Source organism: Malaclemys terrapin, chromosome 3, assembly GCF_027887155.1.
Source record: "Malaclemys terrapin pileata isolate rMalTer1 chromosome 3, rMalTer1.hap1, whole genome shotgun sequence".
Classification (NCBI taxonomy): Eukaryota; Metazoa; Chordata; order Testudines; family Emydidae; genus Malaclemys; species Malaclemys terrapin.
The window spans coordinates 95,442,279-95,468,362 of NC_071507.1; the positions used below are offsets into that span (position 1 = coordinate 95,442,279).

General features: G+C 40.4%; 1 protein-coding gene across 1 annotated transcript in view; it reads left to right on the forward strand.

Annotated features, from left to right (window-relative positions):
• LOC128833814 (nesprin-1-like) overlaps positions 1 to 26,084 on the forward strand; it is a 161,728-nt gene that overhangs the window by 74,744 nt on the left and 60,900 nt on the right. Inside the window, exons 28-36 of the mRNA XM_054021965.1 lie at positions 3,959 to 4,114; positions 5,568 to 5,738; positions 10,803 to 10,936; positions 12,522 to 12,726; positions 16,198 to 16,380; positions 18,363 to 18,509; positions 20,285 to 20,439; positions 23,968 to 24,115; positions 25,839 to 25,933. Of these exons, the coding sequence (XP_053877940.1) occupies positions 3,959 to 4,114; positions 5,568 to 5,738; positions 10,803 to 10,936; positions 12,522 to 12,726; positions 16,198 to 16,380; positions 18,363 to 18,509; positions 20,285 to 20,439; positions 23,968 to 24,115; positions 25,839 to 25,933 (1,394 nt within the window). The remainder of the gene's footprint in view (positions 1 to 3,958; positions 4,115 to 5,567; positions 5,739 to 10,802; positions 10,937 to 12,521; positions 12,727 to 16,197; positions 16,381 to 18,362; positions 18,510 to 20,284; positions 20,440 to 23,967; positions 24,116 to 25,838; positions 25,934 to 26,084) is intronic.

Consider the following 26,084-nt stretch of genomic DNA (forward strand, 5'->3'; position numbering starts at 1 on the left):
GGGCCATGCCCAGGTATGTTGAATTTCTATGAGTTAAAGGGATACATTCTGTTTTCTGGGCAGCCACTTTTCTGGATTTCACTGTTATGAACATTGCGCTTGACTGCTTAAAAAGTTTACTTCCCCTCCTTCAGATGCCCTCCCTTCCTTGGACATGCTGGGGAAAATGTGCTTTAAAACAAATTTGGCCTATATACTCCTTCCCTATGGAAAATGCACAAAGAAACCAAATTAATTCCGATTTTCCAGACCACTAAGGCCATTTTGTGTCACATAAGCAACTCAAAGGGCCTTAAATCAGCCAGAGACAGTTAGTGGAAAACTCCCCCTGTGCCGGGGAACTCTCTGCTGATGGACTGCTGGTGAAGATGGCTCCTCCTGAATCATCTGCCCCCCACCCTTGCCCCTCCTGTAAGAGGGAGGAGGAGACGAGGCATGGCATGGATGGAACCTTCCACAGGCCTTAAGTCACTGAGCCTATGCAGCCCTAACGTGCTCCAGGGCCTGGTGGCCCTGAATCAGGGAACCACAATCAGCTCTCTAGTCCATTAGGGACAGCATGATATTGGGAATTTTAAAAGTGAAGGAATGTCTTGCTTCTTTTCAGATCAGGGAAAATAGAGTAGGAGCCTCTAGAGAAATCAGCTTGGATATGGACTTCCAAGCCAGAGCATCAGTATGGTATCAGGGCTCAGATCCCGCCAGACTGATTTAATCTACTAGACAACAAACAGGAATTACCTATTTGAAATGGTGAAAAATTCAAAGCTTTAGGCCAGCTATATCCCCATGAGCATGGAGAGTCTGTAATGCTCAATGTTATGGTCCTGTTAAGAGGAATAGGGGAATTTTCACCTATTGGTGCTATTCATTTCTTTCTTCCCAAGCTTTCCATCAACACGGTATTATGACGCTGTATTAGTTAAGTCACCAGGTAAATCGTCATAATCAGAAGGGCTTGAAATTTTTTTTCACATGAAAACTGAGATCCTAGAAAGTACAATAAAATATTGCCAGGATTCACAAATTTAGTAACTCCATCTGTGTTTCTGTAAATGCAGAGAGCTGGTATGTTTGGCAGTGTCAGAAGTTACCATTTTAAAGTTCTCTCCCGTGAACTTCAAACTGAATCCAACTTGTGGCTTCAGTACAAATGACTTTATTATTTCAGTACAATAAAGCAAATAACCCATACAATGAAGCCACCATGCATAATTAGCACAACTTGACATAGTTGGCAGACTCTGCTTGGCAGAGGTCCAAAGTTTGATCCGATTTATTACACTCGTGGTTCCTTTGGGTCAGGGATGTCAACAAATTCACAGCTGTGTGAATGGCAAGACTTTGATCATTAGAAAAACAAATTGTTTAAAAAATAACTTCACTAGGGTGTCAAACATTGTCAGGTATTCAGTTAAACTAACACAAAAGCTACAGTTTATGTATTAACCGGTACTGAGACTGATCCAGTATCACTTAAATAATTAAGGGCAGCCTTTATTTTTTTCATCATAGATCAGAAACATAAATGACTCTTTAACAGAGTTATCAGATTGAAAGGATAGACATCTCAGTTTCCTCTGTAAATATTTCTGGCTCCCTGTGTATTTCTGGCGTTTGATGCTTTGCCAGTTTAAATCACATCCACCTTTTTTTTTTTTTGGAACAACCACATACAGACTTAAATAATACATTTTAACATTAAAATCAATTAGATTGGTTAAAAATGTCAGATTTAATTGGCACAGCTAAAAAGTGAACAATTGGCTGTTTTGGTGTCAGATGTTATGAAAATGATGCAAGTATTAATCCAAGCTTATGCTCTGGAGATGGACCAAGGAGTCCAGGTTTTTATTTTCTGAAACCTCATTGATTCCAAAACGCAAACTTGGTTTGGAAACAAGCTCCATTTTATCTAAACGACCAAAACTAAAAAGTGGTGAGAGTACAATAAATGTTCTGGTTTGGGTACTTCCCAATTTATATGCCATTGTCCATGAGAATGAGGGGAAAATATGTAGAAATACTGAAATTCGATAAAGAAAAATATGCCAAATGCTTTGACTATCAACTAGTTTCTACATTTTAGTTGCTAAAACAGATACCATGAGCTCAGAAAATAAAGAGCATAAGAGAAACGGAAAGGATTATAACAAAGTTAAAAATAATGGAAACGTGGAACAGAATACATGAAATGGATAAGAATAAACAATAGACTGAAATTCATCATACTTATAAAACTTGGAATGTGCTTATGTCTGTGTATGCTATAGATTGAGGCCCAAATTCTGCCCATACAATCCTACTGGTGTTATGGGTTTTCAAGGGTGTAACTTGGGTAGGGTTTGGTCCTTAATACTCACTTGCTACCTGATGAATATTAATGAGTATCTACAGTTTTTGTCTGATTCATCTCTTCGAAAGGAGTAGCTTTGGGAGTATAGAGGAGGTGGGGAGTGCAGACTCAGATACCTCAGGATCAGTGGTTTCCAAACTTTAACAACCTGTGAACCCCTTTCTCTGACATATCGAGTCTCACGAACCCCCTCCTAAAAATTAATATTTCCAGGGTTTTTCTCCTTTACCTAAGAATAAATTATAAAAGCAGTGATCTTGGAAATATAACATTTGTTTTTATGACGCTTATTACACACTATTTAGTATTAATTATTATTTATCATTACAGTATTTTTATTACATTATGAAAATGGCAACACTCTTCCAAGATCTCACTTTCGTACCTTGTATCACTTTGAATAAGCCTGTTATAAGACAAGGCTCTCCTGCGTTTCATCAAGGAGTATCAGATGTGAAACAGCAGGAAGGGATTTAAGAAGCCAACTCAGAGTTCCTCCTACACAAGCATTCAGGTCTTGAGCAGTCCAGTCAAACAAAGCTTAAACTTGTTCTTCATAATAATTTTAAAAACAATACTAGCTGCCTATTAAATTTTAAAAACAGCAAAAAATATTCACCTCCCTTTCTGTTTCTTATAAGGAGTCTTGAAGTTTAAATCTCCTCAGTATGATAGATATGCTTACTTTGATCTGCTTAGCTCTTGGAAGTCCAGGGGCTCCGGGCTGCTGGCCCCATGCTGCCCGGGGTCCCTAGGGACAGTTCTGTCCACCATTAGGGAATTTTTTCCCGAGAACCCCCTGTAATATTTCGCGAACCCCAGTTTGGGAACCACTGTGTCAGGATCAATGTGCAATCCAGAGGGCAGACCTACAGATCCCAGGCCATGACCTGGCAGCATTGATCCCTTTACACTACCTCCAAACAGGATAGGCATAGATGAGTAATTACTGCTCCAGCAAGCTGTTAGGGATTTCCACTTAGAAGTGCACCAGTTATCCAAGGGAGCACGCCATGGAGAGCATTTGTTTTCTGGGTTCTTCCACCCTCCATCCAAGTTTGTCACTCCAAAACTGCTGGAGCCTTGGAGAAGTTGAGACGTGTGGGGTCTCTGCAGGCAGAGCAGCTCATGCAGCAGAGCTGCTGTGCTCCATTTCTTAATAATGGGTCCACGTTGAGATTACTAAATCCAGATGCCAATGACCAGTTAAAAGGTATGTGAAATGAATGAACTAAGAAACAAGGAAATGCTTCTCTTTTGATAATGAATAGAGCAGTTTCCTGTAGATCCATGTGTCTCCTAACTATTGTTTTTAATTATTTTGGACCTGTATATGAGAGCAAGACATTCTGCATTGTAGTAATGTAAATAGAATCATTCACACTCAGCATTAATGTTGTTTTTTTTTCTTTAAAGTAAATATGGGAAATAGAAAATATGCCATAGAAATTGTTGATGGATTTTTATTGTTAAGGGAATAATAAGCATACCACTGTGCTCTTCCCATTCTTATAATTGCAGAAGTTGAGGGTCTGCAGAGAGTTTTTGTATCTGGAAGCATTATCGATCTAAACCCAATACATGAATGCTTGTTTCTTTCAGGAGTTGGAAGAGTTGATTAAAGCAAAGGAAAAAGAAGTTGAGAAAATAGAACAGAGTGGCCTTTCCTTGGTCCGGAATAAGAAGGAAGAAGTCTCTAATGTTGTCATGAGTACCCTGCAAGAACTTAACCATTCCTGGGCCAATTTGGACCACATGGTGAGAGAACGTGGTTCTGTTAATCAAGAGGCAAACTGTGTCTGGTATCTCTATGAGTGGCCCTTACCAGAAAGCAACAGGTGGATTTCTTCTGAGTGGGAGGGAGGGGAGTAGATAGTCCAGGAGACTGGGCAGTGAGTCTGTACCTACCTTCATGTGATTACACATATAAAATGGGTATAAAAATTCCCATTTCACAGGGGTATTGAATTCTTATTCATTAAAGTTTTCACAGTGCTTTCAGATTTCATATGAAATGCACTGTATTAATTACAAGGACAGCCTTTTAAAGTACACACATTACAAGTACAGTGTATGCAGTACTGCCCCTAAGCCTATAAATAAACCTACAGCCATAAGTCGAATTAGGGGGAAAATGGCAGGGGTGCTGGAACTAGGGGTGCTGGGGTTGCAGCAGCACCCCCTGACTTGAAGTGGCTTCCATCACATACAGGGTTTGGAACTTGGTTCAATGGCTTTCAGCACCCCTGCTTCCAAGCTCCACCCACGAAAGTCATCTCCACCCATAGGAGTTTCCAAAAATCAGACGCTGCTCCCATTAGATTGTGGAGAGGATCAAAATAAAAAAATGCTGCTCTCGGAGCTCCACTGGGCGCCTTTAATTTGACTCCCCCTGCATGGGGCATGACTCTGCTGTTGGTTCTGCTCCGTGGGCTAGGCTGCTTCTTGATTGGTGGGGGAGGAGGGTGGCAGAACTTTACAACGCAACTCACTTTTGGCACCAAATGAGACACCATTTACAGTAACTCACGCAGGTCGGTCCCTTTTCTTTAATGAAGAATAAAATCATTCAAATGTCAGCATTATTATCTATCATCAGTAGGCTTCTGAGTTACAGCCTCACTAGGATTCAGGGGGCAGTTCACAAGTCTCAGATATACTGTTCCAGGTTTTCTGCAGATAATGCTGCAACGGTTACACCCAGTTTGTGTATCTGAGATTTTATGTCTCACCCATAACTTCTAGAAACTTGCCTTTTTTTAAAAAAATGAAAGCTGAGATTCTAGAGAACAAGACAGGAGCTTCAAAGACGTTCTAGTACCTCACCCTGCTGTGAACTGGCCTATGAAAAAGCCTGATCAACAGCTGTGAAAAATAGTTTTTCTCATAGTCACTATGTGTGCTATCAGTAATGACAAACCATGTGATTTAAGGGCGAAGTACTGAACATCAGACCCCCTTTAAGGTGTCATATGTTGTGCAGCCAAAGATTGAGACACCCAAAGTCACTAATCACATCTGAAAATCTTGGCCAGAATTGTTATGTGACCAAGCACATTTCTTGTTAAGCATGACTGTAGCACAAATACCACTGAGCCTGGAGTGCTTAACCTTTTTTTTAAATTCAAGATCAAATGAAGGGAATTAATTTAAGCAAATAGCAAATGCGTCTCACACATTCCATATTGATTGATTGTTTTTTTTCTCCCAGGTCGGCCAGCTGAAGATATTGTTGCAGTCTGTGCTTGATCAGTGGAGCATTCACAAAGTGGCTTATGAAGAACTGAATAGTTACCTGATGGAAGCTAGATATTCTTTGTCTCGCTTTCATCTCCTCACAGGTTCCTTGGAAGCAGTGAGAGTCCAAGTCGATAACCTTCAGGTGACTAATGAGTACTGAACCTCCTGACTTCTTAAGAAAAGATTTAAAGATAAATTCTGCCCTCACTACTGCATAGATGTAGCTGACTGCAGAATCTGGCCCTTAAAATATGGAATCTTAGATACGCTGCCAAGCCACAACATTTGATGTTAACAAATGTCCTTATACACGTTTCTAGAAGAGCTGGTCCTGAAATTTTTTTTAAAAAGTAATTTTTTGTGAAATTGCTTTTTTTATCAAAATATTTTTTCACTAAATTTTCTAACCATCTCTAGTTGTTAGAAATATATGAAGATTAATAGAATTTTTGAAATCCAATTTACTTGTCTTTATTCATGTACTGATAACTTTTGCATTTCTCCATCCCTGAACAATTAAAGTCAGTTTCACTTGTTTATCATAAGTTCAAGTGCTTGCACGTGTCCATTTCACTGTTAGGGAGTGTGGGCCTTGTGCTCAGTTGTCGGAGAGCTCTTTCCCTAGCAGTACCCCTCACGGGGGCTTGAGCGACTCTGTCTCCATAGGCCACTGCATGCTAGTATAAGAGGGTAGAGCCGCCCCCAACCCTCCTCAGTCCCTTCTTACCCCCAGTGGTGGTTGACGGAACAATCTCAGACTTGTTGTCATAAGCTTCCTCCCTCTTTTGTATCTGTACTTTGTTATTGTTAGGAAGTAGTTAGTTAGTTAAGTTTTAGTGATAGATTTTTTGTCTTAGGTCTTTTTGGACTAGTTTTCATCTGCCGGTACCGAGATCAGTACCAAAATGGTGCTGCACTCACCAGGTTTTAAATCCTGCCGCGCTTGTGCTAAATCTATGCTGGTCAGTAACCCACCCCCGGCCTGTTTGAAATATTCAGGAGAATCCCACATAAGTGACAATTATCACGTTTCTAAGGAATTTAAGCCCCACTTAAAGAAAACTGAAGTGGCAAGGCTCAAATATTTGCTCATGGAGGCAGCACTTCATCCCCCATCAGACTCTTCTCACTCGAAGAGCACCCCAAGTACATTGGCCTAGGTTTGGAGCAGACCAGAGGTGTCAGCAGCTCCTCAGTCCCATTCACGATACCAAAGAAAAGGCCTAGACCCTCCTCAGGCTCGGTACCTTGCTCAGGCATGTTGGTGCCGAAGCCAAATAGAGGAAGAGACTCTAAGAGACGCTCAGGGAAGAGTCTCTCACTGGAGCATTCTACAGCTAAAAAAACGGACCGCCACCTCCAGTGCCTGTGCCAGGTCCATCAAGGGCATCCCCAAAAGATCTCTTTGGCAGAGCCATCACTCATTGCTGCTCCCCACCACCCCAAAGACATATGCAGCCACAGGGACCTGCTTAGCTTCTCACTACCGGTATCTCCAGCAGTGCAAGAAAGTTTGCTGTTAGTACCGATGCCTGCAGCACCTACCTCTCTGTGTCAGGAACTCGCCATACCACTACTTCCCAAGCTTCCCCAAAGGGCAGTGCCATTGAAGGGCAAGCTTCCAATGATATCCCCGGTACCACCATCCCTGGGCTCAGGCTACCTATTCCCAGTCCCAACTTGTTCTTCTCTCCCTAGGTTGGATGTTTGATTCTTCCTCTTTAGACTCAGAAGTACATTCGTCTGTGTCCCATCAGAGACAAAGGGCATACCCTCCATCAGAGGTTTGGGGACTAGGGGTCACGCAACAGTCACAGCACTGGCCTCCTCCTTAGGAGCAAAAACCCAGCCAAGGCCCATATCAGTGACCATTGTAGACATCCTGGGGCATTCCTCCTTCCACTAGGACCTCCCTGCCACTGACTTGTTCTCAGTCATTGAGACTGTTCTGGGAGCATCGGCACCAAGAGCATTATTCTCTGGTACCGAGCAGCCAGAAGTCACTTGGGTGGCTTCCCCACCACAAGTCATGGAGCAGCCACTACCTCAGAATTCTGTGGTGTCCTCTTCGTCATCACCAGATGATGCTGTTGGCGGCAAGATATTCAACACCGCAAGAGGACCACAGGCCTCATCACAATCTATTGAGAAGGATGGCCTCTGTTCTTAACATTCAAGCAGAGGAGTTCTGTGAAAGCTCCCTCAAGTTGGTGAACATTCTGGTATTGGCAGCCCCTACCAGGGTGACCTTGCCAATTAATGAAGCCAATTAATGGAATCTGTCAGGGTGCTGTGGCAAACAACGTCCTCCTTACTCCCCACAGCAAAGCGAGCTGAGAGGAGGTCTTGCATCCCCTCTAAGAGGTATGAGGTTGCCTAGAGCATAGGCAACTTTGTCAGCTTTCTTGGCACAAGTGTTGATCATAGAAATTTGTAAAGCAGTGACTTGGTTATCAACCCACACTTTTGGTTCTCATTATGCTGTTTCAGTCTAAGTTGTCATACAGTCACAGTTTAGGTAGACTTAGCCCACCTCCATGTTTGTCCGCTTGTGAGTCACCTACAGTGGAATGGACATATGCAAGCATTTGAAGACGAAAAGAAGGTTACGTACCTTTCTGTAACTGTTCTTCTTCAAGATGTGGTGTACATGTCCATTCCACGACCTGCCCTCCTTCCCCTCTCTGTAGGAGGTAAAAAGGAACAGAGAGGTTGGGACAGCTCCACCCTCTTATGCCAGCATGTGACAACTGAGGGTGCTTGAGCTGCCCCGATAGGTACTGCTGAGGGAAAAAGTTTTCTGACAACTGTGCACGAGGCACATACGCACCTACAGTGGAATTGACATGTGCAATACATCTCAAAGAACAAGTTACAGAAAGGCAAGTAATTGTTTTTTTTTCCCTTTCAGGTTTCAGTGTTGCAGTGTATGGGTTTCAAACAGTATTGCCAACCCAAACTTTCAAAACCATGCGACTAGCTTAAAAATCATGAGGGTTTAAAAAAAATAGTCCTTTTTATTTGCCTTCAGGTTTCTGAGTCTTTAGGGAACACTCAGGTCACATTTTCAAGTTTTCCTTTTCGATCATGAGGGCTAGAAACTTACACTTTTTAAAAAACGAAAGCTGAGATTCTCACATATTCAAATGACTCCAGGAGTAGGGGATTTATGAAAAACATCAAGTATCACACGCTCATAATAAAAACATAATTGAAAACACTGCCAGCACAGAAGTGTGTTTGTTTTAAAACAGTTGTTTTTGGAATTAAAAATAATTGTTGATACATTTCTTATGTCTTAGGACTTATTTAAAAATGTGTTTTATTAATAGTTAATTGGGGGCAAATTTAAGTTGACAGTGTTGCAATGATTGGCAGTCTAGGTAGATGTATATACATGTCAGTGGAGTTGCAAAGATACAAGTGAAGGTGAAAATGGCATATGTGTAAATTTGCAATTCCCAAATTGAGGTCCACAGAGCACTCGCTGACAAATGGTGCTGCCTCTTTTCCTTGTTCCCAGATATTACATTTCATAAAAGGCAGCAAGTAAAACAATAAATACTTTCTATTTTTTTTTCTTTGGGACAGATTGTGGCCCAGCTTGTGGGCCCAAGGTGCCACCTTACTACTTTGAGCTGACAGCCTGTACTGCCACTCACAGCACTGGAAGGGAAATAGGCTCAGCAGAAGCACTGTATTCCTCCCCTCCTTATTTGGGTGGGCAGAAAGAGGTGACTGGGCAGTGCTCCCTTTTACCTCTTCCCCCCCTCTGCCCCGAACACAGCCAGCAGCAGACAGACCCAGTCCAGTTTACACCCTCGTTGAAAGCAGCAGGGAGACTGGGAGAGGATCTGAGGCTATGCCGTCGAGAGGTGTGATTGCAGCACATGTAGGCATAGCCAAGCTAGATTTGATCAAGATAGTTCGCTAAAAATGGCAACATGGGTGGTGACATGGGCTGGCTGACGCAAGTATAAGTCCAACCAGTACCCTGGGTACATACTCAGGTGGCTACCCAGTGCCACTGCCTGTGTTGCCACAGCTTCACTGCTGTTTTTAGCAAGCTAGCTAGATCAAAGTTAGCTCAATTATGCCTACACGTGCTGCAGTCATATCTGCTATTGCAGTGTAGACATCCCCTTAGGACTTGTCAACGCGAACGTTTAGTTTGCAGCAAGCTTGGGTGTGAATCTACCCTTCACTAGCCTGTTGCAGACTAACTCTCCATGTGGAACCTGCTGCCATGCACTAACAGTTCCTTAGTGCACTTTCATCTACTCCCATTTCAAAGCAGGGTAGATCAAAGCACATTAATGGACTGTTAGTGTGTGTCAGCAGGGTCCACATGGAGAGTTAGTGTGTGGAAGACTGGTGTGGGATAGACTTACACGCCAGATTGCTCTGAACTAAATGTTCCTGTAGATCTCCCCTTAGTCACAAGTTCCTTCCCAGGCTTCACTATCCCTCGCTGAGGGTAGATTGTTAACTCATGATCTAGCCTTAAGCAATTATTGTAGCTGTTCATGAGTCCAAGGATGGGTTGGGAGGTCTCTTAACAAAGAGAGCATCTCATGATCACATTGTTTAAAAAGTTTGAGATCCCTTAATGGCGATGATTTGAATTCCACACTTGTTTAAACTTCTGCTCAATGTAAATAAATAGGTTAACAATATTTTTGTAAACATACTTCTTTGTGTTGCTAAGAACATCCTAAATTAATAAGCGGAAGAATTTTAAAAATAAGGTTTATTTTTCACTACTTGTGCTGTTAGTTTACTTTTGTGCATTTCTCTCACTTGGACTGTGGAAAATAGACTAGTCAATTTTAATATTGTTTCTTCAGTAGTTAACCTCCAGTCAGTTTGCTTTTTATTCCTGATAGACTAGCATATAGTGCAGTCTTTTGGTTGCAAGCACTGCATGTGAATATTTGTTTAAAACTAACTTGTTTCGTTGAAAGGTTTTTACATTTAGGTAAATGGATTTGGTAAAAAGGTAATTTTTATAATTTAACCCAACAATGTTTCTTTAAACATATATGTAAGTATGATTTGAATTAATATAGGGATACAAATAAGAAATGTAACTTGATTTCATGAAGTCCTATGACTCATGCACTTTTATGGTGAGATTAAAATCTTTTTTATTCTACAGGAGTGGAATAGATCTCAATGGTTTATTTTCTTTTTTCTCTCTATACAGAGACTGCAGGATGAGTTGGAAAAGCAAGAGAACAGCTTACAGAAGTTTGGTTCAGTGACAAACCAGTTATTGAAAGAGTGTCACCCACCAGTCACTGAAACACTTTCTGACACTCTGAAAGAAGTCAATATGAGGTACAAAGCCTGCTTTTGTGTTGAACTTCGTTAAATTGAAAGTTATGGTTGAAAGCTACCAGCTCTCAAAACCTAATTTAAATATATTTGGATCATCTGATTTCCTCATTTTATTTTATTTTGTTCATTGATTTTGTATGAAATATTTTAGAGCTTTAAATATACTTTAAAATGTTGTAAATTGTTCAAAAATATTTAGGTTACTCGAGTCCAGAGAGGACTGAAGAAACAGAAGGGCATAACCAAGTTATTTGCCTACATAATGGCAAATAAAATTAAATGTTGATAAATGCAAAGTAATGCAAAATGGAAGGAAAAACTTAAAGGTTCATATATACATGCACCTTACAGCGTTTAGATGTATTCTAAATTAAATGTATCAACTCTGGAAGGGGACCTGGGCTTCACATAAACAGCTCAATGAAAGCCTCTGTTCAAGGTATAGCTGCAGTCAAAAAAGCAAACAAGATGTTAGGATGCACAGGGAACAGGATGGAAAAGAATACCTAAGACATCTTTATGCCATTATATAAATCAATGGCTTGCCCTCATCCTGAATACTGTTTGTAGTACTGATCATCCCATCTCAAAGAGGATACTGCAGAATTAGAAGGCTCCACAGATGAATGAGGAGAATGATTAAGGGTATGGAAAATTATCATAAGAGGAGAGATTGAAAAGTTTGGGATTTTTACTTTACAGAGGAATAAGACCGGACTTGACAAAAGTATTAAAAATAATATACAATATTGAGAAGGTAAACTGGAAATTTCTGTTTTCAGTGTTCAGAGTAGCAGCCGTGTTAGTCTGTATCCGCAAAAAGAACAGGAGTACTTGTGGCACCTTAGAGACTAATTTGTTAGTCTCTAAGGTGCCACAAGTACTCCTGTTCTGTTTTCAGTGTCTCAGTTCTGGAAAAGTGAGTGAACTGAAGGGCGGCAAATTTCAAAACTGATAAAGGAAATGCTTTTTCACACAACACGTGATTAGACTGTAAAACTCTTTGCCACAAGATGTCATTGCAGCCAAGAATTTAGCAAGATTTAAAGAGGGATTGAATGTATGGATAACAAGAATATCCAAAGTTGTTATAGTTAATACTTTTTTTTTTAAAGGGGTTTTTTTTTAGAAGGGATGTAAACCCTCAGATTTCAGAACTTTAACCAATTTGTGACTATTAGTGGCTAGTAGGAAACTGTATCGCCCCTCTTCTGCCTGCTGTGAGGGTTTTCTTGTCCCTTTTTTGCAAGCATCTAGTGCTGGCTATTATCAGAGACAAATATGATGCAGTATGGCAGTTCATGTGAACATACATTCCTGTGTTTAAGTGCTCAGAGAAAATATTGTACTACTGATTTTTTTAAAGTATGATTTAAAACAGCATCAGTTTATATAACCATGATCTAATCTAATTTAAGAGTCATAAGAGTTACTCACTTGTTTTCTAAACCACTACTTGTTAAAGCAAACAGATGTGTAATTCTTTACATATCTATGAACAGTATATAATTGCTACTTTAGGCCTTCTTCTGTATAGCTCTGTTAACACACATGCTTTGACATATCCATTTGATATATCTGCCAGGTGGAATAACCTTCTAGAAGAGATTGCAGAACAGCTACATTCCAGTAAGGCCCTGCTTCAGCTCTGGCAGAAGTACAAAGACTGTTACAGCCAGTGCTCTTCCTCAGTCCAGCAGCATGAGGACCAAACCAATGAGCTGTTGAAGACCGCCACTAACAAGGACATAGCTGATGATGAAGTCGCTACTTGGATTCAGGATTGCAATGTATGTTCAGTAAGCTTACTGCTTTAGCACAATTGCATGGGCTAATATCACAACAGGGTTTCCTATACTAAACTGTTTATCCGGGCTAATCAAAATAGTTTTAGATTTGTATGTAGGGGAGATATTTTCTCTTCACTAAAGAATCCTTCAGGCATTAACCGTGGGCTTTGCCTTTCCTACCCAGATCCTACCATGGGACAAGGCCAAAGGGGCCCTCACCTTCCTGAATCAGGAATTCAGGGTACTGAGTTCTCCTGGGTTCCTCGGATTTTCTCACACAAACTTCATTCCTCGTCCTAAATGTTAGTTCAGACACTTCTGTGTATTGGTCTAGGCCCATGCTAGAGACAGATGAATTGAATTATTGTGTGCACCTATCTTTGGGCCCAATCCTTTGGTCTTTCCTTATCCAAGTCACAGTTACTTGGTCAAATATTCCATTGATTTCAGTGGGAGTGTTCACATGAGAGAGGATTGCAAGGTCTGCTGATATGATTTAGCCTACATACTCTAGACTAGAAAATATATAAGGCAGAGCAGAAGAGATCAGTTTAAAATCTTTTCCCGCCTCTCTTTCATTGTGAAAGGACATGATGCACTCTGTTGAAATCTCAAGGTTCTGCCCCTTCACCAGTTTACCCACATCTCATGTCAAAGTTACAATTTATCTCCTAAACTTGGACAAATTTCTTCATTTAGGAGTTACGATAGCCCATTATACCTCTGCCTTTGATAGGCAGATTGTCATAGAGGTTGCCTGGAGCACCCTCCAGCATCAGGCCATGGCACAACAGGCACGTCAGCCTCAGCTCACTCTTTCTGAGTCCTCAGTTACTCCACTCCGGCTCTCCTGCTTTAATAATATACCTTCTTAGACCTGGTTATTACCAAAATATAGCTCATTGCATCTGTAACGGAAGTCCCAAACATAGTCCATCTCCCACATCTGGTGGATATAGTCTTTAAAGCCCTGCTCCTCCCAGCAGGCACCCCTCTCCCGCCCTCTCTGTGAGTAGTCCTTCCTTACCACACTCTGGTGCCATCTGCCACATGTAGGCTCCAACATCCCTCTACTAGGACAGCCACCCCAGCCCTATCAGCTAGAGTGCAACCCCGCTCTTCCCAGCAGGAAACCACACAGCTGCTCTGCTGGGAGATCATCCTCACCAGGGGAGTATCCTTCCCTGGACCCACGTCTCTAGTGTTGAGTCGTCAGCAAGTAAGCCCCTCCACTGGTCTCCTGCCATCAGCTCTCTGGCTTGGGGATGCCATCCAGCAAACCCCTCTTCTGCTATCCTGCCTTCAGCTTTCCCCAGGAACCTTCCACAGCTTCCTTCTGGGACCTTCCACCATCCACCTGGTATCTGGCAGCTCTCACCTGCCCTTTTCCTGAATGACTTAGACTGTGCTCTAAGACAACCCTCACTCACTCACTGAGAGAACGTCTCCGATTCTCCCCATTCTTTATAGCCCCAGGTGCTGACAGGCCCTCTTAATTGGCCAAACTGGTAGCTTTAGATTTTCAGAAAGCTTTTGACAAGGTCCCTCACCAAAGGCTATTAAGCAAAGTAAGCTGTCATGGGATAAGAGGGAAGGTTCTCTCATGGATTGGTAACTGGTCAAAAGATAGGAAACAAAGGGTAGGAATAAATGGTCAGTTTTCAGAATGGAAAGAGGTAAATAGTGGTGTCCCCCAGGGTCTGTCCTATTCAACATATTCCTAAATATTCAACATTGGGACCAGTCCTATTCAACATATTCCTAAATAATCTGGAAAAAGGGGTAAACATTGAGGTGGCAAAATTTGCAGATGATACAAAACTACCCAAGATAGTTAAGTCCCAGGCAGAAGAGCTACAAAAGGATCTCTCAAAACTCACTGACTGGGCAACAAAATGGAAGATGAAATTCAGTGTTGATAAATGCAAAGTAATGCACATTGGAAAACATAATCCCAACTATCCATATAAAATGATGGGGTCTATATTAGCTGTTACCACTCAAAAAAGAGATCTTGGAGTCATTGTGGATAGTTCTCTGAAAACATCTACTCAATGTGCAGCAGGAGTCAAAAAAGCAAACAGAATGTTAGGAATCATTAAAAAAGGGATAGATAATAAGACCAATAATATCATATTCCCTCTATATAAATGTGATACGCCCACATTTGAATACTGCATGAAGATGTGGTCACCCCATCTCAAAAAGGATATATTGGAAAAGGTTCAGAAAAGGGCAACAAAAATGATTAGGGATATGGAATGGCCTCCTTATGAGGGGAGATTAATAAGACAGGGACTTTTCAGCTTGAAAAGAGACTACTAAGGGGGGATATGATTGAGGTCTATAAAATCATGACTGGTGTGGAGAAAGTAAATAAGGAAGTGTTATTTACTCCCTCTCATAATACAAGAACTAGGGGTCACCAAATGAAATTAATAGGCAACGGGTTTAAAACAAACAAAAGGAAGTATTTCTTCACACAACACACAGTCAGCCTGTGGAACTCTTTGCCAGAGGATGTGAAGGCCAAGACTATAACAGGATTCAAAAAAGAACTAGATAAATTCATGGAGGATAGGTCCATCAATGGCTATTTGCTAGGATGGGCAGGGACGGTGTCCCTAGCCTCTGTTTGCCAGAAGCTGAGAATGAGCGATGGGGAATGGATCACTTGATGATTACCTGTTCTGTTCATTCCCTCTGGGGCACCTGGCATTGGCTACTGTCAGAAGACAGGATACTGGGCTTGATGAACCTTTGATCTGACCCACTATGGCTGTTCTTATGTTCACCTATTCTGGCACAGAGAGCTGGACCTGCTTCATTTACCGGGGCCAGCCACCCTGTGACACAGGTCCTCGCCATTTTCATTCAATTTAGTGTAAGCTATCAAAATATACAGATAAAAAATTGCTACCTAAAATTGTATTCATGGGTTTTGCAGGCACTTGGGTTCACAACCAGAAATGCCAAAGTAGGATTATTTCCTCCTGTGCTCATTTGGCATGCTTTTGCCATGAAGACTAAGCAAAAAAAAAAAAAAAAAAAAATGGATTTATAAAATCTTCCAACTAGATTAGTTAAATTAAAGAGAGGGTGTTTCCAGTCAAAGTTGAACCTACTGATCCAAAGTGAGGTATTTTCGCTTCTAGAAATGACATCGTATCAATTGATCCACATGGATGCTTTCCACATGTGTTTCTGATCAGTGCTCAAAATTTGCACGTAAATAGATGATCAGTCACTCCTTTTCCAATCCTTTGAACATATGTATTAAAACATGTTCTTTTTCATACTACAGAGGTCAATCAAGAGTTACTAAAGGCTTTTCCAGTGGAATGTAGTGGTATTTATGTTTAAATGTAATCATTTTTTTTTCATGAGTTACATGACAAATTTTGAGAACCTCAAGAGCTCAGCTGAGATTGTTTTGAAGCAGAGTGATTTTTAAGCTTTTGTTCACTACAGGATCTATTGAAATGCCTGGGGACAGTGCAGGATTCCCTGTTTGTTCTCCATGAACTTGGAGAGCAGCTTAAGCAACAAGTGGAGACTTCTGCAGCAGCAGCTATTCAGTCTGATCAACTCTCCCTGAGCCAAAACTTGTCAGCCTTAGAGCAGGCTCTCATCAGGCAAAAGGCTATACTTCAGGTATGAAAAGCTTGCTTGTATTCACTGCTCCTAATCATTCCATTCTGCCTAAAAAAATGTGTGCACTAATCTAGCCAAAGTTGCACAGAAAATTATACCCAAAGAAAGATGCATTATCTGCACAGGTGTATTCCCTAGAGATCCATGTAGTATGTGTAGTACAGCTAAAGGTGGGAGAATCCAACTAGCATGCCCAAACCTATAGTAGGAAATTAGGAAGATGAATCCCAGTGCTGAAAAAAGGACAACAAACCTTGCAAGAGGGGCAGAAATTTACCATAGGAAGCTAGAAACCCCGTCGTAATTGTGGACATGACAGTCAGTCAGACAGTGTATAGAGCTAACCTCCAGATCCACAGGAGCTACTTAGCTATAAGGGGCTAGGAAATATCAAGGAGTCCCTCACAGTCAATAAACATGTAGGGAAACCAGGGCTGGATTTTTAAAAGCATTCATCATTAATCTAGCTCTTCGCCTATTGAAGTCAGTGAGAGTGCTACCATTTACTTCAATGGGAAAAGGCCACTGCTTTTGAAAATTCCACGTTAAATATGTACAGGAGTCACTAAAGAAACTGGTTTCAGAGTAGCAGCCGTGTTAGTCTGTAGCCGCAAAACGAACAGGTGTACTTGTGGCACCTTAGAGACTAACAAATAGTTAAGGTGTTTGTAGCCCACGAAAGCTTATGCTCAAATAAATTTGTTAGTCTCTAAGGTGCCACACAGTACTTTGAGTAAAGAAACTGTGCTCATAGATCAGTTGCCAATGGCATGGGAAATGTCCAGTTCTGCTGATTAAAGCACAACAATGGAGGCACAGCACAAGTCCTTCAGCAAAAGTACACATGAATGAAAAAAGTACAGGGAAGTAACTTATATCCAGATGGCTGTGTGCTGTAGAAAGTGCTCATAAGACTGCCGGTTCGGTTTGTTAAACCTATAAAATAACAAACATGCATGCCATTTTATAAAGAGTGTAAAAGAAGGGGGCTTTTATAGCAATCTAGAATTTAACTGTGACTACTATTTATTTTTATTAACAGTATTAAGCCGACAATTTGGTTTTATAAAGGGAAAAGTTTAATTATCTCAAGACACCTTAACTATGTTTAAAATAACATTACAGTTTTAGCATTCAGTCCTGAAACCTTAAAATTAAGATCAAGCTAAGAATTTTGGGGGTTAAATTTTCTCTTTTTAAGTTAATTTGTGTGTGTGATTTTATTTGGAATTACATTTATGCAGAGTTTCAAGTGTTACAACAAAGCTATTTTTATGGTAAAGGATCTCCAAATTAGCCCTAATTTTTTTGAAAAGTGCCATTGTTAATTCCTTTGAACTCCTAACAGAACTGATTTACTCGCAACTTTCTTGAAAAGTAAAGGTTTACTGTTGCCCTCTATTAATCAAAGCACTTAAGCTGTATATTCAAATCAGGCCACCCCCCACAAAAAAGAGGCTCCACTGACCTAGCAAGAGATTGCCAGTTACAATCAGTAGGAGCAGATCGATGAAGTACTACACCCAAGCAGACCTAAGAGGCAGGGACAGAGCACACACCTGACTGACAACAGGTTCATACCACCTCAAAATATGTGCTTAAGTCCCATTGACTTCAGTGTGCATGTGCTTAAAGTTAAGCATGTGCTAAGTACTTTGCTGAATTGGTGCTTTAAAGACTAAATGGTGTACGTTTTGTTACAATCAACTCTTGTTTTCATGCCTAGCAAAAGGATTATAACCTCACTTTCAAAACAAATACAGCCTTTACTATGAAGGCCGTATCACTGCCTCTGTAATCAAAAAATATTGGTTCTACTGTGGAGAAGCAATCAGCAGTCACATTGCTACCAGTGAGAATTGCTATTATAGGAGTTGGAGTATCAGAATGACTGAAAGGGCAGTGAGGAGCATAGCAAGAACATGAATATTATGTGACCTCATGTTAAGCTTTTAAATTGTGGACTTTCTTTTGTGCCTAAGGCTGGAGTTCTAGACTATGAGACATTTGCTAAGAGCCTAGGAGGCCTGGAGGCCTGGATAACAGAAGCTGAAGAAATGTTGAAAGGACAAGATCCCAGTCATTCATCTGACCTCTCTACAATCCAGAATAGGATGGAAGAACTCAAAGTAAGTGGCAAATATAGACAGTGTGACATTAAATTAAGGTCAGCACGATCCATGTAAAGATGCTCACCGACTTACGCATGCATTCCGTTCCGGAACGCCTTGCGTAAGTTGAATTTTGCGTAAGTCGGGAACGTATCTCCAACAATTACGCACACAAAAAAAAAAAAAGCTTACAGAACTTATGGAAGTTTGTCAGTAAGTGCGGATTTCCGTAAATTGGGGTTGTGTAACCCGGAGAGAGTCTGTATAGTATAGCATATGCACAAAATCACCATATGCATTCACTTATCATCAAAGGCCTCACATACACACACTAAAGATAGAAAACCAAAAGTTAATTCTGGCAGTCTATCCTTAACTGCCTTCCTTGTGCCTCAGTGTAAGAAGGATCTGGATGGGCAAACTAGTTGGAATAAAATAAGTACCAAAACATCCAAACTTGAATTGAACAGTTTTAGAAGTTTAGAAAAGTTTGTGTGTTTTCTTTTATCTCTGTTCTCTTCATATTCCTGAATCTCTGCAATTCATGAGCCTGACACAGAAAGTAGAAAAGGTAAAGTACCACAAAAGAAGCTCTTTTATTTCTGCCGACATGGAAGCAGGAAGACTGTTCACATAAGCTTTGCAGATACAAGAGGTTCACATAAGAATGATTTGGACATCCAGACCTTTGGGTGCTTACCTAAACTGAACCTTCAAACATTTGGACAGCTAACTGGATATTATGTGCTGTATCTCATTTCCTCTCATATCTGGATACTGTCAGGAAAGAAAATAAATACCCCAATGTGACATTTCAACAGAGATGCAAGATGCATCAATGATCCCTGAATATGATGCAGAGTTTAATAGTCTGATCCCATGAGTATGACCACACTTTGAAATTTAATATATAATCTGCTTACTATACAGGGGATTCCCAGAATACTGTATTGGAAATTCAGGACCAGACCCAAACTTCCCCGAGTTTGAGAGTGTGCACATCCACATTTTTGGTCTGTTACCAACTCTAGGAAGTATTACACATTTTAAAATGTATCTTAACATCTGCACAAGTGGCAAGTTAAGTCAAATGAACTTTATGGAGTGATATTTTCTACACCCTAAATTAAGTAATTTCTCTCATATACTCATTTTTAATTTCTTAATAATTAAAGTGAATGTGTATGTGTATCATACTATATATGACATGCGTCTGATGAAGTGGGTATTCACCCACAAAAGCTTATGCTCCAATACATCTGTTAGTCTATAAGGTGCCACAAGACTCTTTGTTGCTTTTTCCATATATATATATATATATATATATATATATATATATATATATATATATATATATATATATATATATATATACACTTGTTCATGTCTTTTTACTTCTGTCAGGGACAAATCCCTGGCAGAAAGTTGATGACACTCCTCCTCCCCCGCAAACCCAGTATTTCCTCCATTTTAGCCCTGCTGATATCCTTCCACCAGAAATAGCTGCAGAACTTCTCTCCACTATGTCTTAATTGATGAGTGTACTGATTAGCACAAGACATTTCTTCTCACAGGCTAAGTGCACTATCTTTGAAGAGATGCCTCCTTTTGCAAGGATCTAGGATCATGAAAAAGTCTCTTGCCTGGCAATGGAGAGCACTTACCACAAGGTGGCAATCCAAGCCATCACAAATTTGTCAACTGGGAGCTTTCCCATAATTTTCAGATTTCAATAAGATAATTACTGAATTTTTCTGACTATAGCTACATATGTTCTTTGTCACTTGTTCCAGAGCCAGATGTTAAAGTTCAGTAGCATGGCGCCGGACTTGGACCGTCTGAATGAGCTGGGTTACAGGCTACCCCTGAATGATAAAGAAATCAAAAGGATGCAGAATCTGAACAGGCGGTGGTCCATGATCTCATCTCAGACGACAGAAAGATTCAGGTTGGGTCAGCTAAAAGGACATGTATTACTCTCTGTTAGTCATTCTGAGCTGGAAAAGGCAGTTTAATGCATGGCATGTGAAACTTTTGCTTTGCCTGCACTATGTGAATTTTGCTGGTATAGCAAAACCAGTTAGAACAGAAGAATGGCCATACTGGGTCAGACCAAAGGCCCATCTAGCCCAGTATCCTCTCTTCAAACAGTGGCCAGTGCCAGGTGCCCAAGAGGGAATGAACAGAACAGATGATCACCAAGTGATCCATCCCGTCGCCCATTCCCAGCTTCTGGCAAACAGAGGCTAGGGACACCATCCCTGTCCATCCTGGCTAATAGCCATTGATGGATCTATCCTCCATGAATTTATCTAGTTCTTTTTTGAATCCTGTTATAGTCTTGGCCTTCACAACATCCTTCGGCAAGGAATTCCACAGATTCTGTGTGTTGGGTAAAAAAATAATTCCTTTTGTTTGTTTTTAAACCTGCTGCCTATTAGTTTCATTTGGTGACCCTAGTTCTTGTGTTATGAGAAGGAATAAATAACACTTCCCTATTTACTTTCTCCACACCAGTCATGATTTTATAGACCTGTATCATATCCCCCTTTTTTCCCCAAGCTGAAAAGTCCCAGTCTTATTAATCTCTCCTCATATGGCAGATGCTCAATACCCCTAATAATTTTTGTTGCTCTTTTTTGAGATGGGGTGACCATGTCTGTACGCAGTATTCAAGATGTGGGCATACTATCCATTTATACAGAGGCAATATGATATTTTTGGTCTTATTATCTAACCCTTTCTTAATGATTCCCAACGTTCTGTTTGCTTTGACTGCTGCTGCACATTGACTAGATGTTTTCAGAGAACTATCCACAATGACTCCAAAATCTCTCTTTTGAGTGGTAACAGCTAATTTAGACACCATCGTTTTATATGTATAGTTGGGATTATGTTTTCCAGTGTGCATTACTTTGCATTTATCAACATTGAATTTCTGCCATTTTGTTGCCTAGTCACCCAGTTTTGAGAGATCCTTTTGTAGCTCTTTGCAGGCTGCTTGGGACTTAACTATCTTGAGTAGTTTTGTAGTCATTTAAGGTGTCAAGAAACTTCATCTCTGCATCCCATCCTGAGGTGACATGTACCCAGTCAATATGGGGATAGTTGAAATCCCCCATTATTGTTGATTTTTTTTTTTAATTTTAATAGCTTCTCTAATCTCCTTGAGCATTTCACAGTCACTATCACCATCCTGGTCAGGTGGTCGGTAGTATATCCCTACTGCTATATTATTATTTGAGCATGAAATTACTATACATAGAGATTCTATGGTACAGTTTGGTTCACTTAAGATTTTTACTTCATTTGATTCTACAATTTCTTTCACATGTAGTGCCACTTCCCCACCAGCTCGACCTGTTCTGTCTTTCCGATATACTTTGTATCCTGGTATTAATATGTCCCATTGGTTATCCTCATTCCACTAAGTTTCTGTGATGCCTATTATATCAATATCCTCATTTAATACAAGGCACTGTAGTTCACCCATCTTATTATTTAGACTTATAGAATTTATATATAAGCACTTTAAAAACTTGTCAATTTTTAGCTATCTGCCATTACATGATGTAATTGAATGGGACTTTTTTTCATCCTTCCTGTATAGGCTCCCCCTTTCCCAAAAGTTTCTCCAGTTCCTAATAAATCTAAACCCCTCCTCCCTACACCATCTTCTCATCCACGCTTTGAGACCCTGCAGTTCTGCCTGTGTAACTGGCCCTGCACATAGAACTGGAAGCATTTCAGAGAATGCTACAGTGGAGGTCCTGGACTTCAATCTCTTACCTAGCAGCCTAAATTTGGCCACTCTCCTATCCCTCCCTATGTCATTCGTACCTACATGTATCACGACCACTGGCTCCTTCCCAGCACTACACATAAGTCTATCTAGATGTCTCAAGTCATCGCAAACCCAGCTATCTGTGTTTCTAATGATCGAATCGCCCATTACTAATACCTGTTTCTTCCTAATAACTAGAGTTCCCCCTGGAGAGGTATCCTCGGTGTGAGAGGATACCACAACATCATCTGGAAGGAGGGTTCCAACTATGGGATCATTTCCCTCTGCTCCAGTTGGATGTTCTCCTTCCCTGAGACTTTCATCCTCCTCAGCAGCACAGAGGCTGTTAGACAGGGGTGGAACCATTCTACTGTGTCCCAGAAAGTCTGATCTATGTATCTGTCTCCCTTGGCTCCTCCAGCTGAGCCACCCTAGTCTCCAAAGCCCAGACATGGTCTGAGGACCAGGAGCTCCTTGCACCAAATGCACACATATGCCACCTGCCCATAGGGCAGGTAATCAGACGTGCTGCATCGGGTGCAATAAACTGGATAGCCCGCACTCTGTTGCTGGACTTCTGCCTGCCTATCTTTTTACTCCTGAAGTTAGTTCCTTTGTTAAGGTTTTGTTTTTTTCAGGGGGGGTTTTGTGGCTTAAGTTTAAAGAATGTTGCATGTATCTTAAACTCCCTCGCAAAACTCCCCTGTTAGCTAGCTTCACTGGTCATTTAGGAGCGGGCTTTTTAAAGCCCATGTCTTCCTGAGTATAGCTACATTGGCAAAAGCCTCTTGTGTGGATGTAGTTATATCAATATAAAAGTTCTTATACTTTTCTCTGAAACCAGCATAAACTATGCTGATATAGTTGTTCCAGCATCACTGCATGTACACCAGGGCTTTTGCCCAGTATATTTATGTTGGTTAAAAAAAAAAAAAACACATCCCCAACCAATGTGGCTGTGCCAGTAAAACTTAAATGTGGATCAGGCCTTTTTATGTTACCAATATTGCATTAATTGATGCTACTTTCCTTTGGGATCACAACTAGGGTTTCCGTCTACACTCAAAAGTTTTGTCAGCACAATTATGTAGATAAGGAGTGTGAAAAATCACCCCCCTAAACAACATAGGTTTGTTGGCAAAAGCCCTAGTGTAAACCCAATTCTCCTGGCAAAAAACCCAGTTAGTATAGATGCAGTTATCCTATTTTGGTATTGCATTCAGGGTCTTGGTTTAAGTTATATCATCAAAAGAACTTTTTTTTACCAGTGTGAGCTACGTCTCCACTAGGGAGGTATAGCTCTGCTGGTAGATCTCTACTGGCAAACCGTTTTAAGTGTAGACATGACCTCAGGCATTGTTATAAAGTAATAATGAGCTTGTTCCTCTATATATTGAGCTAAGAGGCAAAGGGAATTCTACCAAAAGAAAAGTTATGGTGATTGTCTGTTTATGAACACAAGTTAACATTTTAAATGATACTGTTTTTGTTTACATGTAGACTAAACAAATGGGGAAAAGGGTGAGAGAACAAGGGGGTTCCACATCAAACAGTTTCCTAGGATAAGGCAGCATGTGGGTTTGTGATGGAAAAGCTGCATCAGCCAGAATTGTAATGGCTCCATGGAAAACCACTGTCATTTTATTTTGTGTGAGCTGGAGGCATTAATTAATCGACCTTTCATCATTTTAGTAAGCTGCAGTCTTTCTTGCTGCAACACCAGACCTTTTTGGAGAAATGTGAGAGTTGGATGGAATTTCTGGTTCAGACTGAGCAGAAACTGGCTGCAGAGATTTCAGGAAACTACCAGAGTTTGTTGGAGCAACAGAGGGCACACGAGGCAAGTTAAAACAAATGGACTTTATGGAGAGACATTTTACTGTACCCTGAAATAAGCTACCTCTGTTATATCCTCACTGAGAATATTGTATCTTAATTATTTAAGCATGTGGATATATAAAAATATAGACCATTAGTGTGCAATCTGTGGCTCATATACCTATATTCTTTATATAAAAATCATCAAGTTTTCAAGCATCTTGTAATTTCACAGGGTTGTTTCTTCCATTTGACATCCCATTATCCTCATCTGCAGTGTTTGCTGCATCAATTCCCAGTCTTTTAATCTCCCAACACGCTCTTAGCTCCCATTGCTTCCCTGCTCCATCCTCATCTCCCTGTCCTACCCAATTAGCTTCCTGGACTGAGACTGAGATGATGGGAACTTCTGTAAATGTATTAACTACTAGCTTCCTAGCTGCCTTTCTGAAATTCTCAGGCCCACAATCCTGTTTTGGCAATAGAGAGATGATTAGGTGATAAACTCCTTTCTGTCCCACATACCTACCTGTAACAAAATTGATACTAGTTTACATGGATTAAACATACAAATGGTGTGTGTGTGTGTGTATGGATTCCTACATATCCCAAAAAATACTGTCAGAAAGATTCTGCAAGGATATCAGAAAGCACCATTCTTCTGTACTGAAAAGTTATGAGATATATTGGATAAAAAAATTCAGAAGGATCTAAGGTCCAGATTTTTGAAGATATTTAGGCACCTAACTCCCATGAGAAGTAGGCACTGAAATACATTTTAAAATCTGGAAGTAAGTAACTTAGGAGCCTAAACAAATTTTCAATAGTAATTTAGGTATTTAGGGGCCCAAATCCTATTAACTTTGATTAAGACTCAGGGCTTGTAAGTGCCTAAGTCACTTTTGAAAATGGGATTTTGGCTCCCAAGTCACTTGGGCACTTCTGAAAATATTACCTTGTCTTTTTTTCTCCTTGAGTCCTTCTGAAAAATATATTTTTAAATAATCACACAATGGACCATATGCTCAGCTGATGTAAATCAGCACAACTCCATTGACTTAAGCAGAGTTATAGTGATTCACTCCAGCTGAAGATCTGGCCCAGTATTTCTACTAAAAAAGTTTTAAAAATTCGAAATTTTGATTTGATTAGTGTAAAAATAAAAAAGTAGCTAATACATTTTCAGTGTTACCGTGCAACTATGCACCTCTGTCAAAAAGGGTTTATCAGCAATGTAAAATGGTCTTACAACGTTGTTAAGTTTGTACCAGGTTTTGGTTCAAAAATTCTGCATGCAGATATCTGACTTCAAAAAGCAAAAAACTATAACATATTTATATTTAAAAACATTTCAGAAAATGAGAAGTGCACAAATACTCCTGAACCACAAGATTCTAAATTCCTCATACAGCTTGTGTTTAAAACATGCTGTCAGTCGCAGTATTATCGCCAAAGGATGCCTAGAGCCCAGGTTCTGTTGAACTTGTTTAGCTTTTATGTACAGTAAAAAATATTCCATTCCTGGGAAGAATAATTACTCCTCCCTCCTCTTCCCCAAGACTGAGGGTTTAATCTCATTCTCACTGAAGTTGATACCAAAACTCCCATTGAGCTCACCTGGAACAGGATTAAGCCTTGAGTGAATTAAATGAGAAGTGAAATTTTTGCCAGTGATAGCAAAAACCTTTCAGGTGAAAACCTTTGAGACCTTTGCTTTGAAACCACTTCTGTCTCTTTTTTAATAGCTGTTCCAGGCAGAGATGTTCAGTCGCCAGCAGATTTTACATTCAATCATCATTGATGGGCAGCACCTACTAGAGCAAGGACAGGTGGATGACAGGTAGACACTCGTGTGTGTGTGTTAGTTATTTATTTGTGTGTGGTAACACATGCTGTGTACTAGATAATTTCCAAACAGAAAAGAAGGAATATGGTGCTGACATTGAGGAGAACACCATATAAAGCCAAACAGGCAGAGGGTAGGTGAAAGT